At 40.0% G+C, this 26797-nt stretch overlaps 1 protein-coding gene and 1 long non-coding RNA gene across 8 annotated transcripts in view; one reads left to right on the forward strand and one right to left on the reverse strand.

Annotated features, from left to right (window-relative positions):
• Positions 1-4342: 4342 nt before the first annotated feature.
• LOC140695667 (uncharacterized) lies at positions 4343-26785 on the forward strand. Of its 2 annotated transcripts, none has more exons than XR_012071417.1 (6): positions 4343-4451; positions 24728-25157; positions 25349-25491; positions 25673-25791; positions 25919-26006; positions 26527-26785. It is a non-coding gene; the product is annotated as an uncharacterized lncRNA (long non-coding RNA). The 2 variants fall into 2 exon arrangements; XR_012071418.1 differs by lacking the exon at positions 4343-4451 and adding an exon at positions 23307-23380.
• Positions 19119-26797, reverse strand: part of PIK3R1 (phosphoinositide-3-kinase regulatory subunit 1) — a 562158-nt gene continuing 554479 nt past the window's right edge. For 5 of the 6 annotated variants that reach the window (XM_072958567.1, XM_072958568.1, XM_006197540.4 and 2 more), the window contains 6 exons: positions 26432-26557; positions 25552-25694; positions 25166-25342; positions 25001-25069; positions 24158-24328; positions 19119-23351 (listed from right to left, as the gene is read on the reverse strand). In XM_072958567.1, coding sequence (XP_072814668.1) covers positions 23162-23351; positions 24158-24328; positions 25001-25069; positions 25166-25342; positions 25552-25694; positions 26432-26557 — 876 coding nt within the window. In that variant the 3' untranslated portion in view covers positions 19119-23161. Of the gene's footprint in view, positions 23352-24157; positions 24329-24958; positions 25070-25165; positions 25343-25551; positions 25695-26431; positions 26558-26797 lie in introns of those variants that run through there. The other variant, XM_072958569.1, reaches the window with a different exon arrangement.

Below are 26797 nucleotides of genomic sequence, written 5' to 3' on the forward strand. Positions count from 1 at the left end.
CAAGCTCGACTTCCCGTGCTGCTTCCTGCTCAGCCTCTGTCAGGGGTCAGCCTTCACGGAAATGGTCAGAGAAGGGGCCAAAACAGAAAATATTAGGCTCAGCCACCTCCCTTCTGCTCTCAGCATTGCTTTTTTTTTTTTTTTACAGTAATGAAATATAATCAAACTTGCCCAAATTTCTCAAAGGTTTTCTTTCTCTTTCTGTCTCAATCAAAATTTCCTGAAACAAAAAAGAGAACCTGTATTTCTAGGTATGTATTTTATACTTAATAAATTCAATTTTATAGGCATTTATAAAATGCCTTGTGAAATCATTTTTCTTTGAAGCAAGTTAGCTTGGAGTATATAAATAACCTACTGCATTTTATTAGCCTTTTTAAAAACTTTTTAAAATTGAAATATAGTCAGTTTATAATGTGTCAATCTCTGGTGTACAGCACAGTGCTTCAGTCATACATACATATACATATATTCATTTTCATATTCTTTTTCACTGTAAAATGTGACCAGATATCAAATATAGTTCCCTGTGCTATACAGGAGCCTTTTAAACTAAAGTTTACTACATGATTTTTTTTCCCCCAGCAGAAGATACAAGAATTATGTACAGCAAGAAGATCAAAACTTTAAATAGTGACCTTTAGACTCAGTGAAGCTTGCAGGGTTACCATAGTCTGGAAACTGACTTAGACTGATAATTGAATTTAATAAAACAGAAACATCTGCAAAAGATCTTAAGTAACTATGAAACCAAACTGCTAATGTAGTGTGTCATTTCTTAATTTATTTTTTAATTTGTAATGGAATAATTAAGTAATTCAGAAGGATAAACTTCAGTTTTAAAGATTTTTTTCCAGCTTTATTGAGATATAATTGATACATAACATTGTGCAAATTTAAGGTGTACAGCGTGATATAGTTTGATATACGTATAGCAAAATGACTACCGCAATAAGGTTAGTTAACACATCCATTACCTCACATAATTACCCTTTTTCCCCCTGTGGTAAGAACTTGTAAGATCTACCCCCTTATAATGCAATACAGTATCGTTAACTCTAGTCACCGTGCTGTACATTACATCCCCAGAACTTATTCATCTTACAACTGGGAATTTGTACCCTTTGACCATCTTCACCCATATCCCCCATCCACTTACCCCTGGCAACTTCCAATCTACTTTCTATTTCTATGAGTTTGGATAGATTCTACATATAAATGAGATCCCATTGTGTAACTTTTTAATTCTTTATGGTATCCATCTGACTATACTGTTATTTATTCAACAAATTATTGTTCATTTAGATGAATTACAAGAAGGTGAATGTGAGATCCACAGCCAATTGGTGTACGTCAACACCCAGTGCATCGCCCTTAGTGCCCTTAAAGTTAAGATCAGTCCCTTCTGACTTAACAGTGGTAAACTGGAGCGGACACAAAAATCAACTGGCTGTGTTTTCAGGTATTTTGCAAGTTGATTGTTACACACAGCTATTGTTTAAGAGTAAATAATACAATGTGTTTCTGGCAAGAATACATAGAAGGTACTGAGATGGCAACATATCCAATGAAATCATTTTGTAAGTGATGAAAAAAGTAAGTGATATAAACTTAAAATCAAGTAACATAATTACAACTTAATTAAAAATTTAATCACATAAGCTTACAATAAAATGTACATTCCAAACTCATCACTTCCTAATTGTTTTACAACATCTTATTATCTGTGCTCTGGAGGGTATTTTTCATCTGTTGTATTCATATGGTGGCAATACAATGTATCAGTGTGCTCTTGTGTATCACTTCCCTGCTCCACATTCAGCGCTGTGCCAGAGAGCTGATGGTTGGCCATTTTCCACCACAACCCTACTGGCCCACCCTTACCTCTAGCATCAATTTCTCTGAACTGATGGGAGAGGGAGGTATGCAGAGGAGTTCCACTCAAGATTTATAGCCACTTACTTCCCAGAGATGCCTAGCCTTCTAATGCCTGTAATCATAGGCTGATCAGAATTTCCTTCCATCCTATCCTGTGTGCACAAATCTTTGCAGAAATTTTTCCAAAGTTCTAGATATTGAGGGTGAGTGTACAGCTCAGTGGCAGAATGTGTGCTTAGCATGCACTAGGTCCTGGGTTCAATCCCCAGTAACTTCATTAAAAATAAATAAATAAATCTAATTACATCCCCCCACACACAAAATTAAAAAAAAAAAAAGTTTGAGGTATTGACAACTCCTCCTCTGTGGTAAAAGCCAGAAAAGTTGGACTCCCAAAGATTCTTTGGTGTTATTTAGCTGAAATGTATCACTGAAATGTATCTTTGAGAGATGAAGTTAAAAAGCAAATATGAAAAAGAATATATGTATGCATATACATAACTGGGACATTGGGCTGTACACCAGAAATTGACACATTGTAACTGATGGTACTTCAATTTAGAAAAAAAAACAAACTAGATAATTGCTAAAAAGAAAATTCTACCCAAAGCAAAAAAAAAAAAAAAAAAGAGAGAGAAAATGAACCGTAACGAACTGAACTAGTATATCCCGTGGGAGAATGATGAACAGGATGGAGTGCCACATGAAGTTGGGTTCTAGACCGAGCTGACATCCAGATAAGAAAGAGAGTGCAGTGTCTGGTTCCCCATACCTTTGAGATCTGGCACTGCCGGAGATGTTACAAGGACTTCTTGAATAGTTGCATTAGCTTTTGTTTTGCATTAACTTTTATTACCCACGTGCCAAAATGAACATTACATAGCAAGAGAGATTTACCATGGAGCTTCTGGCCTGAAACAGTCTAGCATGTGAGTTTTGTTCTGCAACTTTGTTGGCCTTCCCTCTGAAGATCTTGCAGATGGGATTTACCAGGTTTGTTGAAGTGAGGGCAGCCTGAGGAGTGCCGGAAATGGAAACAGTGCACCATGAGCAGGATTTTAGAGCCAAGCCACGGTACCCCCCTTTCTAGAACAATATTTAGCTTCTGCCACAGGCTTAGTAAGAAAGTTCTATACAGGAAATATCTATGAAACAATTTTTGAACATCAAGAACATTGTGTAAGAGGCATCATCTTTTACAAAGTCCCCTCTGACAGATTCCTCTCCAGTATCAGGGCAAGGGAAATGTTTATTTCACAATGAACTAACGAGTTCCTCCTATTGGAGCATTAGGACTATGAAACCATTGTGTGCTCCTTTCTTTTTTGCCTGACCGATAGGAAGCTCCATTTTCCTTCAATTATTGGAAATTTCCTTAGGCATAATTTTATTTTCAATAACTTCTCCCTTCCTCTCCTCCTTTACGACTTGCTTTGTATCTATTTTATATTGCTCTTTTTAAAAAACCTCGTCACACCTGTAATTAATAAAACATTATATTTTTATCAGAATAAATACATAAATAGAACAGACAACCATATGTGGGTCAGTGACCTTAGTGTGCTGGATTATGAGTAGTCCAAGGCTGTATACCTCAGATCCAATATAAGTAAAACAATGAAAGATTTTCTGGAAGTCAGTAAAGGTATATAAATGTTATAAAATAAACATTCTAGAAGTTAAGTAAATACATTTCAAGTGGTCTACCATGTGTCCAGTCCCATGCTAAGACCTGCAGTATATAGTTTCTTGAGAACCTAATCTTATTGGATAGGAAAGACTTACCGACAACCATCATTATTGGCTTCCATTTTATTAGATGGCAGCCATGTTCTAGGTGCATTTATACATTATCTTGTGTAAGCCTCACCTGGAGATGCCAATTCCATGGGTCATGGTTCCTATTAAATTGCTACCCAGGTGATTCTAATGTGCAACCCGGGCTGAAAATTCTAATTCAGAATCAAAGGAATAGGTGCAACGGCTTGGAGCTCACATCCGATGCCGAGGCAGAGCCAGGTAACACGCTACGCTGGCGTCTATCTGTGCTCTGGGAGGACAGAGCCTGCCTGGAGCGGAGGGTGTGATGTCAGCTGTTAAAACCTCTTGCAGCATAGGAACCACAGATTCAGACATTCAGTTCTGGGGAACGTGTAATAGAGACAGTGCCTGTGACAGTACTTAACAAAAAACCTACATCTGAAAAGTGATTTATGAAAGAGGCGAGTGGCCGAGCCTTGACAGTACTAGCTCTCGTGAAGCCTGGGGAGGAGAGTTACGAGCTAAATGTTTCTTTTCCCCCAGATTCTTATGCTGAAGCCCCCCCCCCCCCCCCCCCCCCCCCCGCCATGGTACTGGGAGGTGAGGCCTTTGGGAGGTAATTAGCATTAGATGACGTAACACGGGTGGGGCCTCCTGATGGGATTCACGCCCTGCTCAGAAGACTCCTGAGCACCTGCCCACCCCCAGCCGCGCGCAGGCGCAGAGACAAGGGCACGCGGGCCGACCGCCGCGTCCCGCAAGCCGAGAGGAGGAGCCCGAGGGGGAAGCCTGCCTTCCCAGCCTCCAAAATGGTGAGAAATGCATTTCTGTTTTTCTTTGTTTTTAAGCTCCGCGACGTATGGTATTTCGTGATGGTAGTTCAAGCTAAGGCAAGGATCAGCGAGGACTAGGGCTGGTTTTTCTAAACTAGGTAACATTTTAGTATCTCTGTGAAACTTTGCCTAACGCCTGCCTCAGGCCTCTTGAGGCTTAGCGTTCGTTCTCTCTCTTATCGTGATGAATGGCAGTCGCTTTAGAGTTTGCCTTCACCAGCAGACTGAGCTCTTTGAGGGCAGCCAAAGAGCGTTATCACTGGACTTCAGAGGGACGCGTCATACCCCACACGTACTAGGTGCTTAACAAAGTTTTGGCCGGTGAATCTGATAAGCCAGTGTCAGGCATCTCGTCCTCGCTGGTCCCAGGAAACAGAGCTCTGTCAACCAAACTATTTAAAACCCCAAACCATTGGCACAGGGAGTCTCTTAAAAATGACAGTAAATATGAAATAAGGTAACCAGCATATTTTCTCCATTGTGATGAAATTATCGATATCACTTGGTTTGTGACGGCTTGGACTGTAAATCATGGAGCTTTGACTCCGTAAGTAAATTGATTCCAATAGGTTAGTCATAGAACGTACGGTCTATTTCCCAGTCAAAGCCATAATTCTAATGCACAGTCTTGGTGATGAATGGAGCTATCCTGTAACTTGGCTCTCCGTGTGATGAGTGGTGGCTGTTGGAGGTAGACTGCCCTGGTTTTGTATTAGAGGACAAACCTTTACACGTGTCAAGCCAGATACAGCCTTAGGATTTTTTATTTAAGAACAAGTTAAACCTGAGGTCATGCTTCAAACAGCTGTGATTGAGTGCTACGCAGAGCAGGGAATTTCTAAATTTCCTTCTGGAAAGTAAATGCAGATAAGCGTGTTGGTGGTTACTCATTTATTACCCTCCCCCCAAAAAGCACCTCAGCAGTTTTCTATTGAGCTGGTTTATAACATCAATACCAAGCTGGAGGTAAAAAAAACAAAACCCAAATCAAAACAAAACCTATCTTTTGAGAAGATTATCAGAAGTTTGGGTGGTTAACAATAAATTGTTTCTGTTAACATTTAAAATAACACAAGATTCTTTTATTTTTTTTTTTTCTAGTTTTATTGAGATATGATTGACATACAGCAGTGTATATGTTTAAGGTACATAGTGTAATTGAGTTATATTGTGAGATAATTACATCAATAATTTAACATCCACCATCTTATATAGATACAAATATACATATATAAAAGAGCTCTTAGGATTTACTCTCTTAACAGCATTCAGATATACCACACAGTATTAACTATAGCCATCTTGTTTTATGTTACATTCCTAATATTTACTTTTATCTTATAACTGGAATTTTCTACCTTTTGACTGCCTTCATCCAATTCCCACACCCACCCCTTTCTTGTAACCACAAATTTGATCTTTTTTTTTTTGAGTTTTGCTTTTTGTTTTATTTTTTGTTTATTTAGATTCCACATATACGTGCAATCATACAAGGTTTGTCTCTGACTTATTTCACTTAGCATGATGCCCTCAAGTTTCATCCTTGTGACAAATGACAGGATTTCCTTCTTTCATATGGCTGAATAATATTCCATTGTGTATATGTGTGTGGGGGGTGTGTGTGTATACACACACACCATTACCCATACATTTTCTTATCTGTTCATCCATCAGTAGACACTTGGCTTGTTTCCATTGTCTTAGCTATGGTGGATAATGCTGCTGTGAAGGTGAGGGTGCTGATTTCTCTTTGGCACAGTGTTTTTGTTTTCTTTGGATGTATTCCCAGAAATAGGATTGCTGGCCCATATGGTAGTTCTATTTTTAATTTTTTGAGGAATTTCCATACTGTTTTCCATAGTGGCTGCACCAGTTTACATTCCCAACAACAATACACCAGGCTTCCCCTTTTGCCACATACTCCCCAGCATTTGTTTTATTTCTTATCTTTTCGATAATGGCCATTCTTTTTCCCCCCAGCTTGATCAAGATAGCATGGATATACATCACTGTGTACGTTTAAGGTGTACAGCAAAATGGTCTGACTTACATATAATGTGAAATGATTACTGTAATAAGTTTAGTTAGTATCCATCATCTCATATAGACAAAATAAAAAGAAAATGCAAAAGAATTTTTCTTGCGATGAGAACTCTTAGGATTTACTCTCTTAACAACTTCCATTCATATAAAGCAGCTGACTATAGTCACCATGCTGTATTGTACATTAATCATCTTATTCATCTTATAACTGGATGTTTACTCCTTTTGTTCCTTCCTCTAATTCTCTCTCTCTCCCCCCTTAGCCCCTGGTAACCACAAATATGATCTTTTTCTATCACTTTGGTTTTTGTTTTTCCTTTTTTATTATTAGAATAAAAGTAGGACCATACAGGATTTGTCTCTCTCTGTCTGACTTATTTCACTTAGCATATTGCCCTCAAGGTCCATCCATGTTGTCATAAATGAGAGGATTTCCTTGTTTTTTATGACTGAATAATATTCCACTGTATATATACCACAACTTTTTTATCCATTTATCCATCAGTGGACGCTTAGGTGGTTTCTGTGTCTTGGCTGCTGTAAATAATGCTGCTATGACATGGGGCTGCAGATCTCTCTTCCAGTTAGTGTTTTTATTTAGTTTGGATATATTCCCAGAAGTAGAATTGCTGGATCATATTGTAATTCTAGTTCTGATTTTTTGAGGATCCTTTATTCTGTTTTTCCATAATTACTGTACCAGTTTATAATCCTAACAGCAGTGCACATCCTTGCCACGTTTGTTCTCCCTTTCCTTTTTGAGGATGGCCATCCTAATAGCTATGAAATGATACCTCATCTGGTTTTGACTTGCATTTCCCTGTTAACTAGTGATGTTGAGCATCTTTTTAGATACCTGTTGATCGTTAATGTATCTTCTATGGAAAAAAAATCTATTGAGGTCTTTTGCCCGTTTTTTAATTGGATTGTTTCTTTTGCTATTGAGTTACATGAGTTATTTATATATTTTAAATATTAACCCTTATTAGATATATGATTAGCAAATATTTTTCCCTTTCCATAGGCTGCTGTTCAGTTTGCTGATTGTTCTTTTCTATGCAGAGGTATTTTAGTTTGATGACGTCCCACTTGTTTTTGATTTTGTTGCATTGTAGGTGTCATATCCAAAAAATCATTGCCAAGACCCATATCAAAGAGCTTTTTTCTTACATTTTTTCCCTAGGAGTTTCACGGTTTTAGGTCTTACATTTAAGTCTTTAATCCAGATCAAGGTTACTTTGTGAACGCTGTTAAGACAGAGGTCTAGTTTCATTCTTTTACTTATGATTATTCCATTTCCCCAGCACTTATTGAAGAGAACACGTTTTCACCATTTAGTGTTCTTGGTTCCCTTGTTAAAATATTAGTTGGCTTTATATGCTTGAGTCTATTTGGGGGCTCTTTATTCTGACCCATCTATATATTGTCTGTTTTTAAGTCAGTACCATACTGTTCTGGTTACTACAGTTTTATAGTAGAGCTGGAAATTGGGAAGCATAAAGTCTCTTGCTTTGTTCTTCTCTCTCAGGATCGTTTTGGCTATTCAGGATCTTTTGTGGTTCCATATAAATTTAAAAATTGTTTTTTCTACTCCTCCAAAAATGTTATTGGAATATTGATAGGGATTGCATTTCAATCTATAGATGGGTTTTAGTATTCTTATAGTTCACAAACATGGGAGGCCTTTCCATTTACTTGTGTCTTTGATTTCTTTCATCAGTTTTCAGAGTAGAGATCTTTCACTTCCTTGGTGAAGTTTATTCCTATATATTTTATTGTTTTTGATGCTATTTTAAATGAGATCATTTTCTTTATTTTAAATAATTCATTGTTGTGTATAGAAAAGCTACTGGCATTTGTATGTTAATTCTGTGTCCTTTATGTTGATACATTCTATATCTAGAAATTTCTATCATGAACAGGTGTCAAATTTTGTCAGATGCTTTTTTGTCTGTTGAGATGATGACAGGATTTTTTCTTCAATTTTATTAATTAATGCATAACAATGATATTTTTGTATGTTGAACCATTCTTGCAACCCATGTATAAATCCCACTTGATCATGACGAATGATTCTTTTAAGGTGCTGCTGAACTCAGTTTGCTAGTATTTCACTGAGACCTTTTGCATCTATATTCATCAGGGATATTAGTCCGTAGTTTTCTTTTCTAGTATTTTTTTTTCTTCTGGCTTTGGTTTCAGAGTAATGCTGGGCTCATAAAATGAGTTTGGGGGTGTTCCCTCCTCTTTGAGTTTTGGGGAGAGTTTGAGAAGAATTGACATTAATTCTTCTCTAAATGTTTGGTAAAAATCACTAGTGAAGTCATCTGGTCCTGGGATTTTATTCATTGAGAGATTTTTTAAATTACTGGTTCAATCTCCTTACTAGTACTTGGTCTACTCAGACTTTTATTTCTTCCTGATTCAATCTAGTTTGTCTGTTTCTAAGAATTTTTCCATTTCTTCTATGTTGTCCAGTTTCCTGATATATAGTTCTATAGTTAGAAATAGATTCAACTTGAAATTGGAATTAGTCTCACCAGAGCAGAGAGCTTGGTCTCCCAAGATAAAAAGGCAAATCTCACCATACTTTGGGAGCCCCTTAGGAAAGAATTGGTGGAGGTTCTTGGAAGAGTGGAGGAATAAAGGCTTCTGACAGAAGAGTTCGAGCATTCATCGCAGCCTCTTACGATCCTTGATATATCTATGGTTAGACATTAGTTGTGATGTCTGCTTTTTCATTTATAGTTTTGTTGATTTGGGTCCTCTCTCTTTTTTGCTTAGTCTAGCTAAAGGTTTGCAATTTTATCTTAAAGAACCAACTCTTAGTTGGTTTAATATTTTCTGTTCCTTTTCTGTGCTCTATTTCATTTATTTCTCTTCTGGTCTTTATTGTTTCCTTCCTTCTGCTGACTTTGGGCTCAGTTTATTCATTTTTTAGTTGCTAAATGCATAGAGTTAGATTATTTGGAATATTTTTTGCTTAATGTAGGCACTTTTGGTGCAGACTTTCCTCTTAGAACTACTTTGATGCATCCCATAAGTTTTGATATGTTGTCTTTTCGTTAGTCTCATGATCCTGTTTTATTGTCTTTAATTTCTTCTTTGATTTATTGGTTGTTCAGGAGAGTGTTGTTTAATTTTTTTGTATTAGTGAATTTTCTGATTTTCCTCTTGTTATTGACTTGTAGTTTTATACCACTATGGTCAGAGAAGACACTTGGTATAATTTCAGTCGTGGTGAATTTTGTGGCCTAAGGTACAGTCTGTTCTAGAAAATGTTTGATGTGTGCTTGAGAAGAATGTGCTTGGCTGGAATGTTCTGTGCAGGTCCATTTCGTCTGTAGTGTTGTTCAACTTGGCTGTTTCCTTATTGATTTCCTGACTGAATGATCCGTCCAGTGCTGAGAGTAGAGGTATTAGGGTCTTCAACTGTGATTGTATTGCTGTTTATTTCTCCTTTAGTTTGGTTTAGCTCTATTAGTTTTTGCTTTATGTACTTAGATGCTCCAGTTTGGCCCATAAATACAGCTGTTGTATCTTCTTGATGTATTAACCCTTTTTCATGTTATAATGCGTTTCTTTGTCTCTCTCTCTCTTTTTTTTTTTACTATGTTTAGTTTAAAGTCCATTTTGTCTAATATAACTACCGGCTTTTTTTGAGGGGGAGTTACCACTTGCATGGAATATCTTATTCCATCCCTTTACTCTCAGTAAACGTGTATCTTTAGAGCTAAAGTGAGTCTCCTGTAGGCAGGACATGGTTGGATTTGGTTTTTAAATCCACTCAGCCATTCTTTGTCTTTCAATGGGAGGATTTAATATGTTTGTGTTTAAAGTAATTCTTGATAAGTAAGGACTTACTATTGCCATTTTGCTAGTACAGTTGACCTTTGAACAACGTGGGTTTGAACTGTGTGGGTCCATTTGTATGTGGATTTTTTTTTTTTTTTAGTAGTAAATACTGCAGCACCACATGAACCATGGTTGGTTGAATCTGAGGATGTAGAACCACATACACAGAGGAACCACGTATATGGTGGGCTGACTCCAAGTTATAGCAGATTTTTGACTGTGGAGGGTTGACATCCCTAACCCCTGTGTTGTTCAAGGGTCACCTGTGGTTTTCTGGCTGGTAGATCCATTGTTCCTTGTTTATTACCCTGCTGTCTTTTTCTGTGTTTTGATGTCTTGTGGTAGCGGTATGCTTTGACTTCTTTATTGTGTTCTTTTGTGTAATTACAGAATTACAAGGTTTTTCCCTTGTGGTTACTATGAGGTACACATAAAATATCTTAAAGTAATAATGTTCTATTTTAAACTGGTAACAACTTCAACAGAACTCATAAGCTGTGTGCTTTTACTTCTCCTCTGCCTCAGATTTTAGATTATTGTTGTTACTGTGTATATGTTTTTTATATCGTGTAACTAATAGCAGATTTTCATAGTTATGGTTATTTTCACTTCATTTTTAAAAATAACTTTCAGTTATTAAAGAGTGCTAAGTGAATTATGTACCACAATTACTGTATTGCATAATCTAATTATGACTATATATTTGCCATTACCAATGAGATTTATGCTACCTTTTTATGTTTTTTATGATGTTAATTAGCATTCCTTTATCCGCTCGGAGAACTCCCTTTAATATTTCTTGGAAGGCAGGTCTGGTGGTAATGAACTCCCTCGGCTTTTGTTTAGAAAAGACTTTATTCCTCCTCTGTTTCTGAGAGACACCTTCAGTGGGTATGGAATTCTTAATTGACAGTTACTTTCTTTCAATATGTTGAATATGTCACCCCATTTTCTCCCGCCTGAAGGGTTTCTGTTGAGAACACTGTTGATAGTCTTAATGGGGATTCCCTTGTATATAATTTCTCTCTTTTCTTTTGCTGCTCATAAAGTGCTTTCTTTGTCTTTGACTTTTGACAGTGTAATGTGTTTCAGTGTAGCTCTATGTAGATTCAACCTATGTGGGGCCTTTAGGGCCTTGGGATCTGAATATCTGTATCTGGTTTGGGATCTTTTCAGCCATTATGGCTTTAGATGTGCTTTGTCCCTTTCTCTTCCTCTTCTCCTTCTGGAATTCCCATAATGTGAATATTGCTTATTTTTATTGTGTCCCATAAGTCTTATAGGCTTTCTTCATTCTTTTTCCTTTTTTTGTCTTTTTGCTCCACTGACTTGTTAATTTTAGGTATCTCGTTTTCCAGGTCACTGATTCTTTCTTCTGTGGGGTTGTCTGGTTTTGAGCTCTCTGTTGAATTACTCAATTTACTGAATGTATACTTTAGCTCTAGGATGTCTGGTTTTTTTGTTTTTTATGATTCTGTTTCTTTGTTGAACTTTGTGTTTTTGTCATGCAGTTTTCCTAATTTCATTTAGTTGTCTGTCTTTCTGTTCTTTGTTCACTAAGCTTAAGAGGATTATTCTGAGGTTTTTGACAGTTCATAGATTCCCATTTCTTTATGGTTAGTTATTAGAACTTTATTAGTTTCCTTTGGTGGTGCCACATTTACCTGACTTTGTGATCCATGATTCCTTACATTGGTATCTGTGCATTTGAGTATGTGGTCTACTCTTCCAGACTTTGCAGGCTCACGCTGGCAGAGATAGTTCTTCACCAGTTAGTTCAGTTTGGGTTTCTGGTGGTTTGTCCTCTTACCATCCTTGGGCAGGCCGAGCCTACTATTGGGGTCTGTTTTGTGTGATGCAACTGTTGGAGCGCTGAGGTCGGGGTTGGGGGTGTGCACTGGCTGAGAACGGCTGGATAGGACTGCTGACTTGGTTCCTTGCCCAGGTGAGGCTGCAGGATGGGCTCGACAGTTGCCTGGATTCTCTGGTTAGGTGTGCTAGACGGAGGGGACTGGGTACTATATACTCAGTAGTAGGTGGGACTCTGAGTTAGCTTCCCAGCACTGGCAGGGCAGCAGGATGGGATCCAGAGCTTGCACAACTCATTGTCTGGGGACCTGAATCAGGCAACGGTGTGCACTGCATATTCTGGCTAGGTGAGGCCACCAGTTTTACTCTGCAGACAGGAAAAGCAAGGGCTGTGCTCTCTGTTGAAGTTCCACTGTAAGCAGGGCTGTTGGATGGGCCCTGCAGCTCCGTGTGTGCTCTGGTTAGGTTCCCTGCTCAGGCGGGCTGAAGGCTGTGGTCAGCAGTGAGCAGGGCTGTGAATTCATTCCCTGCCTGGGCACCCTGAGGAAAGCAGCTCCAGTGCCACGCAGGCTCTTTGTTTGTGGTCTTGACTCAAGTACACCCGTGCCCCAAGTCCCCTAGCTGGACGGGGCCACTGGCTTCATCCTGGGGGCAGTCGGCTCTGTCTGCCTGCCTCTCAACTGGAGTGTGGCTGGGTTACGCTGCTTCTGGGTGTTCTCACCAGCCCTTCCCGTCCGATGAGGCTGGGGGCCATGTCCTGCAGTCCTGTCTGTCAGGTGGGGCTATGACTCAGCTCTTCTGCCTGGGTGTGGGCAGGCCAGGCTCCGGGGCCAGCAAAACTCCTCCTCTGGGGCCTTGAATCAGATAGACCTGAACCTTGCCAAGTATCCTAGGCAGACTGGGCCATTGACCTGGTTCTACGGATGAGCAAGGCTGCTGCTTGGGACAGCTACTGAAGCACGGGTGCTTCGGCCTTCCTCCCTTGTCCTAGGATTCTCTCAGTTGTGTCTTGTCTGGGAATCGTTGTTCATTGCTCCTCTTGTGAGGGGGAGCGAAGTCAGGACTGACCTATGTCACTTATCAATAATAGCCATTCTGAGGTGATTCCTCATTGTGGTTTTGGTTTTCATTTTTCTGATGATTAGTGATACTGTGCACCTTTTCATGTACCTGTTGGCCATTCAAATATCTTCTTTAAAAAAATGTCTATTAGATCCTTTGCTCATTTTTAAATTGGATTATTTGTGGGATTTTTTGCTATTAAGTTGTATGAGTTTTTTTAAAAATATATTTTGGTTATTAACCCCTTGTCAGATATGTGGTTTACAAATACTTTCTCTCATTCTGTTGGTTGTCTTTTCTTTTTTTTACAGAGGTTTTTTAAATACCTTTATTGTGGTATGGTTCCTATACAGTAAACTACACGTTTCAGATGTACACTTTGATGAATTTTGATAGATATATACACCAATGAAAGCACCACCACAATCAAGGTAGCTAACATTTCCGTCACTCCCCAGGATGTGCAGTTTTCAAATTCCCAATTTACCCCTTCCCACCCCCTTTACCCCTGGTAACCATAAGTTTTCTCTCTCTGTCTATGAGTCTGTTTCTGTTTTGTAGATAAGTTCATTTGTGTTCTTTTTTTTAGATTCCACATATAAGCAATATTGTGTGGCATTTTTCTTTCTCTTTCTGGCTTATTTCACTTAGGATGATGATCTCCAGGTTCATCCATGTTGCTGAAAATGGCATTATTTTATTCTTTTTTATGACTGAGTAGTATTCCAGTGTGTGTGTGTGTGTGTGTGTGTGTGTGTGTGTGTGTGTGTGTATGTACACACATACACACATACACACCACAACTTCTTTATCCAGTCATTTGTTGATGGACATTTGGGTCATTTTCATGTCTTGACTATTGTAAATAGTGCTTCTATGAACATTGGGTGCATGTGTCTTTTTGAATTATAATATATTTTTCTCTGGGTTTATGCCCAGCAATGGGATTGCTGGATCACATGGTAAGTCTATTTTTAGTTTTTTAAGAAACCTCCATACTGTCCTCCACAGTGGCTTCACCAATCTACCTCCCACCTACAATATAGGAAGGTTCCTTTTTCTCCACACCCTCTCCAGCATTTATTGTTTCAAGATTTTTTAATGATGACCATTCTGGCTGATGTGCGGTGATATCTCATTGTAGTTTTGACTTGCATTTCTCTAACAGTTAGTGATGTTGAGCATCTTATGTGCTTGTTGGCCATCTAGCTTCTTTGGAGATACATCTATTTAGGCCTTCTGACCATTTTTTAATTGGGTTGCTTGTTTTTTAGATATTAAGGTGTATGAGCTGTTTGTATATTTTGGAAATTAGTCCCTTGTCAATCACATCATTTGCAAATATTTTCTCCCATTCTGTTGGTTGTCTTTTCATTTTGTTGATGATATCCTTAGCTGTGCAAAAGCTTTTAAGTTTAATTAGATCCCATTTGTTTATTTTTGCTTTTATTTTCATTACTTTAGGAACTGGTTCAAAAAATATATTGCTGTGATTTATGTCCAAGAGCATTCTGCCTATGTTTTCCTCTAGGAGTTTAATAGTATCTGGTCTTACATTTAAGTCTTTAATCCATTTTGAGTCTATTTTTGTATATGGTGTTAGGGAATGTTTTAATTTCAGTCTTTTACAGGTAGCTGTCCAGCTGCTGCTTATAGAAGAGACTGTCTTTTCCCCATTGTATATTCTTGCCTCCTTTGTCATAGATTAATTGACCATAAATGTGTGAGTTTATTTCTGGACTTTCTATCCTGTTCCGTTTACCTATGTGTCTGTTTTTGTGCCAGTACCATACTGTTTTGATTACTGTAGCTTTGTAGTATAGTCTGAAGTCAGGGAGCATGAATCCCTGAGCTCCATTCTTCTTTTTCAAGATTGTTTTGGCTATTCTTTTGTGTTTCCATACAAATTTTAACATTTTTTTCCAGCTCTGTGAGAAATATGAGGTAATTTGATAGGGATTATACTGAATCTGTATATTGCCTTGGGTAGTATGGCTACTTGAACAGTGTTGATTCTTCCAGTCCAAGAACACTGTATATCTTTCCATTTGCTTATGTGGTCTTCAATTTGTTTCATCAGTGTCTTAAAGTTCTTGGGTACAGGTCTGTTGCCTCCTTGGGTAGGTTTATTCGTAGGTATTTTATTCTTTTTGGTGCAATGGTAAGTGGTATTGTTTCCTTAATTTGTTTTTTGGCAATTTTGTTGTTAGTGTATAGAAGTACAGCTGATTTCTGTATATTAATTTTGCATCCTGCAACCTTACCATATTCATTGTTTTGTTCTGCTAGTTTTCTGGTCACTTCTTTAGGGTTTTCTATGTATAGTATCATGTCATCTGTAAATAGTGACAGTTTTACTTCATTTCCTATTTGGATTCCTTTTATTTCTTTTTCTTCTCTGATTGCTATGGCTAGGAATTCCAAAACTATGCTGAATAAAGTGGTGAGAGTGGGCATCCTTGACTTATTCCTGATCTTAGAGGGGATGCTTTCAGCTTTTTCCCATTAAGCATGATGTTAGCTATGGGTTTGTCATATATGGCCTTTATTATGTTGAGGCATGTTCCGTCTATGCCCACTTTCTGGAGTGTTTTTACCATAAATGGATGTTGAATTTTATCAAAAGGTTTTTCTGCATCTATTTAGATGATCATATGATTTTTACTCTTTAATTTGTTAATGTGGTGCATCACACTGATTAATTTGCTTATATTGAAAAATCCCTGCACCCCTGGGATAAATCCCATTTGATCATGGTGTATGATCCTTTTAATGCATTTGTTGGAGTCAGTTTGCTGGTATTGAGGATTTTTACGTCTATATTCATAAGTGATATTGGCCTGCAATTTTCTCTTTTTTGTGTGATATCTTTTTCTGGTTTTGGAATCAGGGTGATGATGTCCCCATAGAATGAATATGGAAGTGTTCCTTCTCCTGCAGTTTTTTAGAATAGTTTCAGAAGGATAGATGTTAACTCTTTTCTAAATGTTTGGTAGAAATCACCTGTGGAGCCATCTGGTCCTGGACTTTTGTTTGTTAGTTTTTAAATTACTGATTCAATTTCAGTACTGGTAATTGGTCTATTCATATTGTCTATTTCTTCCTGGTTCAGTCTTGGCAAATTGTACCTTTCTAAGAAATTGTCCATTTGTTATCTGTTGTCCTTTTTGTTGGCATATAGTTGCTTGTAGTAGCCTCTTCTGATCCGTTGTATTTCTGTGGTGTCAGTTGTAGCTTTCCCTTCTTCATTTCTGATTTTATTAATTTGGGCCCTCTCCCTTTTTTTCTTGATGAGTCTAACTAAAGATTTATCAATTTTGTTTCTCTTTTCAAAGAACCAGCTTTTAGTTTGATCTTTATTGTTTTTATAGTCTCTATTTCATTTATTTCTGCTCTAGTCTTTATGATTTCTTTTCTTCTAGTAACTTTGGGATTTATTTGTTCTCGTTTCTCTAACTGCTTGAGGTGTAAGTTTAGGTTGAGTACTTGAGATTTTTCTTGTTTTCTGAGGTAGGCTTGTATTGCTATAAAATTCCCTCTGAGAACTGCTTTTGCTGCGTACGGAGGTTTTGGATCATTCTGTTTTCATTTTCATTTGTCTCAAAGTATTTTTTTATTTCCTCTTTTGATTTATTCAGTGGTCCATTGGTTGTTTAGTAACATATTGTTTGCCCTCCACATGTTTGCAGTGTTTTTCTTGTAGTTGATTTCTAACCTTACAGCATTGTGGTTGAAAAAGATCCTTGGTATGATTTCAATTTTTCTTAAATTTACTGAGGCTAGCTTTGCGGGCCAGAATGTGATTGATTCTGGGTAGAGTTCCATGTGTACTTGAGAAGAATGTGTATTCTGTTCCTTTCAGATGGAATGCCCTATAGGTATCAGTCAAGTCCATCTGGCCTGATGTGTTATTTAGGGCCTGTATTTCCTTATTGGTTTTTGACTGGATGACCTGTCCATTGGTGTAAATAGGGTGTTAAGGTCCCAGACTATTACTGCGTTATGGTTGATTTCTCCTTTTATGTCTGTTCACAATTGCCTTATATATTGAGGTGCTCCTATGTTGGGTACATATATATTTGAAATTGTTATATCCTCTTCTTGGATTGATCCCTTGAGCATTATGTAGTGTCCTCCTTTGTCTCTTGTAACAGTATTTTAAGATCTATTTTGTCTGATATAAGTATTGCTACTCCAGCTTTGTTTTGGTTTCCGTTTGCATGGAATCTTTTTCCATCCCCTTACTTTCAGCCTGCATGTGTCTTTAGCTCTGAAGTGGGTCTCTTGTAGACATCATATATATGGGTCTTGTTTTTGTATCCAATTAATTAAAATACTAGAAGTACTATTTCAACAATGCAGTGAACTTAAGTAGTGGTTCTTAGATTTTAGTACGCATTAAAATCACTCAGGAGAACTTGAGACAGATTTCTGGGTCCCACCCTCAGTTATTGAGTCAGGGGTGGGACCCTTGAATAGGCCCTCCTAACAGGTTTCCAAGTGCTGCTGGTGATAAAGCTCTTGGTCTGAGGACCACACTTTGGAAACCACTGGTCTAAAGCAAACCCATGCCATTTTCTGCCATTCATTATTGGTCACTTATGTAACTGTCCACCAGTTGAGAGCCATGTGGTTAGGTTCCCTAGCAGGAAGAGCAACCAGTGAACTTTTCTCTGAGCTAGTGCATTTTCCAGGACTAGCTTAGGGGTGAGAGCTCTGGATGGAATCAGACCATCTAGGTGCTCTTTTCTGTGCTCTAGTTGCTGTATGATTAAATAGATAATAATCACTTGGTATATCAATCAGAGACCAACCAGGAAAAAGGAAATGACTCTAGCTCTTAAAGAAAGGACTGAGTAAAAAGGACTGGTTACTCAGTTGATGAAAGTGGAAACCAAACAAAGGGTGGTGAGAGAAACCAGAGGTTTAGCAACAGCAGAAAACTGTTACCACCCCTTAAGCTAGAGTAAAAATGGGAGGTGGTAATGTTGGCTTCTACTGAGAGAGGGACCAGAGTGGGGCTGCTCAGACCCCAAAGAGAGGGTCTGTCTGGCAAGAGCTGGAGCCATAGGGGAGACTCACTATCCAGAAGCCAGAGGGCAAGAGACTCTGGGAGTAGGGTTCTCTGGGATACAGAACAGAGCAGGGGAAAAGCAGGAAACGAATCTCGAGTTACTGTCAGAATTGGTATGTTAGTCATTGTTGCCATGACCGTAATGACTTATGAGCCCCTCTCATCTCCATCACTAGACCATGCCTACATGTTAAGTGAGTGTCATATACATGCAAAATGGCCTCATTGTAAATTCATCTGGCCATCAAAAACAAAGACGCAGGTTATCTCAGATTAAGATGGTTTATATATATGGACTTGATGCTATAGTGGCAAACCAGAATCTGGAGTGAAGCTTCGTTCCCCGTCTAGAGCCCCATGTTACCACTGCCTGATGCCTAGTTCCTGTGTCCCTGCACTGTAGCTCTTCAAAATATGCAGACTGTAGAACAGAGACAAAACCAGACACCTTCAGAAACCATAGTTTGTGAAGAACGATTCTGAAGGTTTGGGAATTGATGATGAAGGAGAGGGATGGAGGAACAGAGGACACTACATTTTCTTAGAGCATGAACATGCCCTGAAATGACATCCCCGAGAACTTTCTTTTCCTCATTAAGGATATAGTGAAATTAGGTAAATGACATTGAACCATCACTCATGTGACCACTCTTAAGTGTTTTTCTCACTTTACAAAAATGAGATGAAGTGAAAGGCGGTGAGTGGGGACCAGTGAAACAGAAGCAACATTTATCAACCAAAAGAGCAAGAGGGCAGTTTAAAAAATATTTCTTAGGTGATCATTGAAAATTTCAAACCATAACTTAAGTTTCAAAACAACCTTTATTCTGTTTGAAGACCTAATACAATGCATTAAAGCAACTTAAAACAAGACATAGCTCCACTGAATCTATAGCTTGAACAAAATGTCAAGGAGGCACAGTCCCCCCGCCCTCCCCCCCCCAGGTGCCTTGTAAAGGCAAAATTACAGCTGACCATGACATCCTCCCTCTCGTCAAAAGACCAACTTTATTTGAACAATGTCATAGAAACAGATTTGTAAAAACATCGAACAGATCATAGCTTTAAAAAATACACACATATAAATGAGTTTTTTTGTTTGTTTTGCTTTTTTTTTTTTTAATAGCAGCATCCTGGGCAGCTAATGCTATCTCACGGTGACAAGTTCAGTATTAAGTTGGATAGTGTTTCCAATGAACCCAATTCTGTTCCCCTCTTGACTCATACATAATACTAGTAATTTATATAACTAGATTTAAAAAAACCAAAAAAAACAAGAATTTGGCATTTCGGAACTTTGTCCCATGTGAGGCATTGTGCTTTAAACTGCCCCTTTCTTAAATGACCTTGAACTCAGATTTCAGGGTCTGCTTTCCAACTGACTTGGATACCATGCATAGCAAAAGCACAGTTGTTAGAACCAGCAGAATTTTTCTCCCAATAAGGAACATCAGTAGGACTTCCGAAACACATGACTAGTTCATAACCAGCTACGTGACAAAGCAATGGGTTCCCCACAGTGACAGCTCACATCAACACATTTTGACTTGACACACTGAAAGCAAGGATTTCCAAGTTCAGCGAGTCATGAGACCAGCTCCTCCAGGAGTCACTTTTAAACAGAAAAAAGCCAAAGAATTATGAACTTCTCACGTCACTTGCAAACAACTTTCACCTTTATAAGACAAAGCAACTTCAAAGGGAAAAAACAACCCACACACAGATACAAGAATTGTACTAGATATTGGCTTCTTATGTACTTGAACTCAACGACTGTGGATCTGTTTGGCTGAAAGGTGTACTGGAAACACAGTCCATGCGCATATACACATATATACATATACCAAGGGCCAAGAGGTTGTCTGATGTTGCAAACACAAGCTTTTCGCCTTTGCACATGGTTCTGATTTTTCTGTCGTATGACATTAGGTCCCAATATCCTGCAAAAACAGCCCTATCACAGCCTCTCTGCAGCTTAGCTTCTGGCTTTTATCTTGAGGACGCTACACTGGGTGGAGAAAATCACTGCATGGATATAAGCATGGATCAGGAGTGCCTCTGCTATATTCATTCATAAGCCACTGAGACAATGTTGTTAGGAGATGAATGATTGGACTCAAGAGAGCCCTGCTGGTCCAGCATCTACAAGGACACATGTGGTGGGCATGCTATACACAATCAAAAAGGCATCTGGCAGAGGTGCAACGTCATAGGTAAGGTGTAACTCACTGTGACCTGAAACAATGAATCCTGCCTTTCTGGTCAAGGAAAAGTCTATTGCATTTCTGCTCGTGAGATGCAAAACTAAGGCAAGTGCCTAAATCCCACACCACCTTGTGAAGAGTGTTGAAGCAAAAACATGAACAAGACTGTAGCTTTTCAATGAAATACTCCATATCAGATCTCATATTTTAGAAATTAAATGAAAGTTACATAACAGCATAGATGGATGTGCTACCAAAAAAATAAAAAATAAACACCTAGTTTATAAACTACTACTCACTAATTGTTGGACTGCTGTGTGACGTGGAAGGATAGTTTGACAGCAGACCCAGAGACTAAAACCAGGGAAATCATCAGTTGTCTGGAGATGAGAGGGATCTGGTCAGATCAGTATGGTCAAGTTTGAGGGCTGACAGTCCGGCTGTGAGACTGACTATTGCTTTCGATATGAGTAGCTTCATGTAAAAAGAAAAAAAAATACATTCTGCAGTTGATTAAGTCAGCTGCTAGATGGATTCTTTTAAAAGCATTTTAAAAGGAGCAACATTAAAAAAGAAAACAAACCCCCTCACCCTGGTATGTGAAAGAGAAATGAAGCTGTGGTGAATCTCATGTTGAGCAAGGAAAACTGAAGTTGTAAGATTCCATTTGCATCTCCCAGGGTGGTGACCATGATGATAATTCCCTTTACTCTTCCCAACTCAGGTACAATTCCCACTGAACTGAAAAGCGTTGGCGTATGTAAATCAGGGAGAGAGACCTCGAGCTCTTGCCTTAAGTTGGAAAGAATTTTCTAACAACCCCCTCCTTTGCCCCACAGTGAAGTGCAACACATACAGTTATTTGGATGCGTGAGGACTGTTAGGATTCTTACAATGGCCATGACTTGAACAAGTTCCCCACAGCCTGGGGCAGTAACAATTCTGATGATGTCTGTTTGCTTTATGATCTAAATTGAATAGAAAGCTAGGAAAAAATAACAAATGTCCAGATGAAGAGAGATTTTTCAGCTCATGCTTTTTCTAAAATGGATGTTTGGTGGTTGTAATGGGTAGTCAATGTGAGAGACAGGTTTTCTCAATGCAGTGGTGACACCTTGAAATCAGTGTGTCAAACAGGGATGAACACTGTTCCAGGAGCCCCCCATTACCCCTGCCTCCCTAAGAAAGAACTGAACTATCTGACCAGCTGCACTGTTAGCGTTCTAGTAGGTTTGTAATTGTCCTTAGGGTTTGAGTAGCAGATCCAAGTGGGAAAAGACTTCACTTTGCAGTGATTCACTTCTCCGTAATCACAAGAAAGTGCGTGCCATTCGCCACCCCTCCCCCACCCCACCTGTACATCCCTTGCTCTATCCCCTCCCTAGATTCAAGAAGTTCACAATTCTTGATGAAACAAACATTGCCAGGTACCGTATTTTAAGTCTTGAAACATTGTTGAACTCAGCGATACTTTGTCATATTCATATATCTTTCTCTCTCTCTCTCTCTTTATTGAATAAAGCAGCTTTGAAGCTTATCAGGCACTGCCCAACAAAACATTTAGTCCAAAAAAATCTGTTATGAACTTTTTAAACTTGGGCTAACAGCCAAGTACTCTGTACAAGAAAAACTGTAAAATATTTCATAGTTTTAATTCTGAAGCCATTTTTTTTTAAACTGGCATCCTGTACATTTAGTCTTAAAAAAAAAGGAAATGAGTAACAAAATTGAATATTAACAAAAAAAAACCAAGGACAGTATTTTCAAGCAACAAAAATGGGGATGGGGGAAGCTTATTCTGAAGGTACATTGATAACAGATAACAATGAAAATGAAGGATTGCATAGCACTGTGAAGTTAGCCTTCAGCAAAACACAACAGAAGCTATTTGGTATTGATACAAATCCATCTACTTGATAGTTAGTCATCCAATATTATGTACATATTTTATATACTAAATGTCATTCATAAGTCCTGTTTTCTTAGCTCCGTTTTTTTGTTTTGAAGACTTTAAACAACACACTTTCTGGTACGTGGCTATGATAGAATTTCCTCTTAACAGATGACATGAGCCGACGTCCCTCAAAGTGTCCCTGGTGCCCGGAAGTGCCTTTCTGCTACATATCAGTTCATTTGTTAAGAAAATGAAATAATCCACAGTGCGGTGTCTGGGTCCACCGTGCACAGCAACACCCCGCTGTACCGCGCGTCCCCAGGCCGGGGCTCGTCCCCCTTCTGGTCGCCACAGTCCCCACTTGTGAGCTGGTAAAGCTTCTGAAAGCATGAACGAGCACCATAGTTAAAGGCCTCTTTGTTCCTGCACGCAGATTTTTGCATTTCTTTTTCTTGTGGTGTCGGGTGGGGTTGTGGCTTTGAATTAAACCAAAAAAACCCAAAAAACAAAAACCCAAAAAAAGAGGGAAGAAAGAAAGGCGAGGCCCTCCAGACAAGGGAGAAACGTGTGGTCCTCGCTCGGTGCGAGGCTGCCGCCTCCCCGCCGACGGTTCTGTCGAAAGCGCGAGTCCCAGCTGCAGACAGACGGCTTCCCGGCCGCCGCTCAATTCCAAGGCCAGGCCGGAGAGGAGCCCTGTGCCGGCCGGAGGCCGCGGGAGCTGAACTTCGGGAGCGGTGGGGCCGGCCCTTCATCGCCGCTGCTGCGCGTACACCGGGTAGGCCAGTGTGACGTTGAGGGAGTCGTTGTGCTGCACGAGGGACGTGTGCTGGTAGTGGAGCACCAGCTCCTTGAGGGAGCCGTACAGGTTGTAGGGCTCCGCGAAGCCGTAGCCCGTGGCCGTCTTGTTGATGACGCAGTGCTTGACCTCGCCGTCCACCCTGCGGGCGGGGAGAGCACACAGGCCTGGGTGAGCCGGCAACCCAGCCCCACTGAGCCGCTGTGTTTCCATCTTTGGGATGGAAAGGTAGTAATAACGTCTGTAACAGGGGGCTCAGAGAAAGGAGACACCGCGCAGGGCCTGCCCGAGGGATGCCTAGGCCGCGGCGGGCAGGCTCCGGGCGGTACCCACCCCCCCGCCCCGCGGTCCTGTTAGCGCAGGAACAGGGCGGCCTCTGCAGCTCCGCATTCGCTCTCTACCCCCTTGGCCGCGCTCCACGTTCTTCTCCTGCCTTTCCTCCTGTATTACTCTGCTTAAATGGAGGTAGTGCCTCGACTATAAAGTACCGAGGGTGCTCCCTAAACTATTCTGAAAGAAACGAGGAAAAATAGGCCGCATAACGGACACGTCTTCTCCAGGGGGCTTTATCTCAACGACAGTGACCAGGGTCCCTTCTCTTACTGTCTTCACCTGTTCCTGACGGGGACTTCACCTGAGGATGGTGCTTTCACGGGAATTACCCTCCAACTATTCGGGAGCCAAAAACAAAAACCAAGCACTGCTACTTCCATTTCACGAGAAGGAGTTGCTAAATTGCTGCCCAAGCCCCCGACTAAACAACAGGTTTCTTTCTGTTTGACCCTATTAACAGATACTCCTGCCTCAACGTGAAAATGCTGTTTTATTTCCTCTTTATTATTAAGATAACCAACCTTGGAGGCAAGGATCTGAAAAAGTTGACTGACTGACTGACTGACAACACCCCCTTGAGAGGCTTGACAAGAACCAGCCGCTGGAGATACGTACACCACAGAGCAGGCGTAGCAGCCCTGCTTGCTGCTTTCCCGGACCAGAAAAGTTCCGTCTCGTTTCCCCCGTAGTAGGTTTTCGGCTTTGTTTCGGTTGCTGCTTCCCACGTTCCAGGTCTTCTCATCGTGGTGGGGCAAATCCTCGTCATCTTCTACCAGCGAATATTGGCTAAGGAGGCAGGAGAGATTTCCACATGAAGCACCTGGGAGCCACAAGCCTGCCCGCTCACCTCTTGGACCTTGGTCCTGGGCCTCCCACGAGCAGGTCAGGCCAGCGATCATGGTTCTGACTCAACCAGTGTCTCTGGCCTGAGTTGCCTCATGGGGGTTGGCTTTCAGCGTAGCCTCCCTGAACAAAGAGCAGCACTAAGGGACGCTCTTTCCTGTTTCCAAGTCGGCAACGCCGCTCAGCGACCTGGGCCGAGAGGAGGGGTGTTCACCAATCCTGTCTGTCCAGTCTGGATCAGGAAACTGACTGACAAGGAGGAATGCCAGTTTTGAAATAACTGAAACAAAACCTATACCTGAGCTTTAAAAATATACTGAAGTTGTCTTTTTCTCCCCCCAGCTTGTTCCCAAAATATGTTGGGATGTTTCAGATGGTTCCGGGACATCATTTTGGACACGGCATCACTTTCAAGCGCTGCGGGGGGGAAATGAATCTGCATTCTCCTTTGCTAAACTTTCCTCTCTTAAAATTCTGGGTAATGAGGCTTGAGTTGATACATCTTCTCCTGTGAGACGTTCCAGCCCTCACTTGTTCTGCAGACAAAGCAAGTCATGCATTTTCCCTCCAATGAAAAGAGACCCTGGCTGCCGCCCGCCTGGATTAACTACTTACTCTTCAGTGTTCTCATTGCCCAGCCACTCGTTCAGCTTCTTCTGCCGAACACCTTTCTGAGTCAACCACCTGGAAAAGTTTTAAAAAGAAAACACATTAAGAACCTGTGCTTCACTTTAGCAAATGCCAGTCATGCGCAGACAGGGTTCCACCTCGGGTACGTACATCAAGTATTGGTCTCTGGTCTTTCTCAGCTGAATAAGGTCGGGTTTAATGCTGTTCATGCGCTTGTCAATCTCGCGGTACTCGGCCGCCTGCTTCTTCAAGTCCTCCTCCAGCCTTCGCCTGCTGTCGACAATTTCACTGATTCGAGACTTTAATTTTTCATAATTATGCATAATCCTACAGGCAAGAGAAATGCATCCGTAATTACCTGGCACATCATGAAAGGCTTCCCCAAAGTTTCGCTAAGGATTCCCAGCAGTTTCCCTGGGGGAAAGAATGCTTTCTCTTCTGTCATTTCACAGAAATCAAGACCAGCTTTAAAGAGGGTAAGAGAATTCTGGTGATCTCTGGCACAAGGGCACTTCAAACCCTCCTGCTTCACTCACCTTTGTATTTCTTTCTCATTGCCTTCACGTTTAAACTTCTCTATGTATTCTTTGCTGTACCGCTCCTGAGTTTGGCACTGTTCTTCAAATATTTTTATGGTTTCATTAAATGCTTCAATAGCTGTTCTTTTCATTTGGATTTCCTGCACCATATGAATAAGACAAGGTCATTCCTTTTGCGGAACAATTTCTCATTGCAAGATGCTACCAGGACATTTGATTGGTGCTACCATCTAGCAGGTAAGTAGTTTGTAAGCAGGGTGGGATTCTAATTCATTAAGCCCCTTAAATCTTCCCAGTCTATGGAAGATGATGGCTGGTCAGTGTTCTACAATTTGCATCTTTGAAAAAATTTCCACTTTCTCAGCAGTTCATGGCATCCTGCTCCCTCTGGTGGTCCCAGGCACGTGATGGCCTAAGGAAGAGCAAGTCTCCAGGAGAAGACAGCAGTGCAGGTAGCCTCAACCTCTCCTGGCAGGATCAAAGCATGGCTAAATCCCCATTTCAGGGCCCAGACAAATCTGCGGAAGTTCTGATTATTATTAGCTTTCGCTCAAAAAAGAATTCTTCAATCAGGAATCATGTCAAATCAACTTATTTGGATACTTACAAGCTTCATGTAAAAGGTTATAGAGGTATAGCTCAGTGGTAGAGCACTGCTTAGCATGCACAAGGTCCTGGGTTCAATCCCCAGTACCGCCATTAAAATAATAAAATAAAGAAATCTAATTTACCCCCCGCCCCCGAAAGGCTATAGACCTAATAAGTGAGCTCTCTCTCCCCCACCTCACTGGCATAAACTCCACTTTTAAAATTCTTTTTGGAAGCTGAATATAACATGCATTAGGTCTAATCCTAATCTGATTTTCACAAAACTTACCTGGGAAGTACGGGTATAATCTTCATATAATCTATCATATTCCCGACTCTTTTCTTGAAATTGAGTGTTATATTCATGTAATTTTTTCCCTACAGCTTCAATATTATCTTCTTTGACAACTTGATCCTGGAAGGATTTGAGAGCGGAAGGAAAAGAAAAACATTCATCAAATGACAGCTGTTTGAGGATTTTTTCCCATGTCAGATATTTTGGTCATTTTACATTTTATTCAGCTACTATATACTTGTGAACACAAAATTACATGCAAGTTGTTCAAACTTGATTAACGTAAAATTCATCTGCTTCAAAATGTTAATCTAAGCATTAAAAATATCTTAAATATTATAATAACCTGACTACTTGATT

The sequence above is a fragment of the Vicugna pacos genome, chromosome 3, assembly GCF_048564905.1.
Source record: "Vicugna pacos chromosome 3, VicPac4, whole genome shotgun sequence".
In the NCBI taxonomy this organism is placed as follows: domain Eukaryota; kingdom Metazoa; phylum Chordata; class Mammalia; order Artiodactyla; family Camelidae; genus Vicugna; species Vicugna pacos.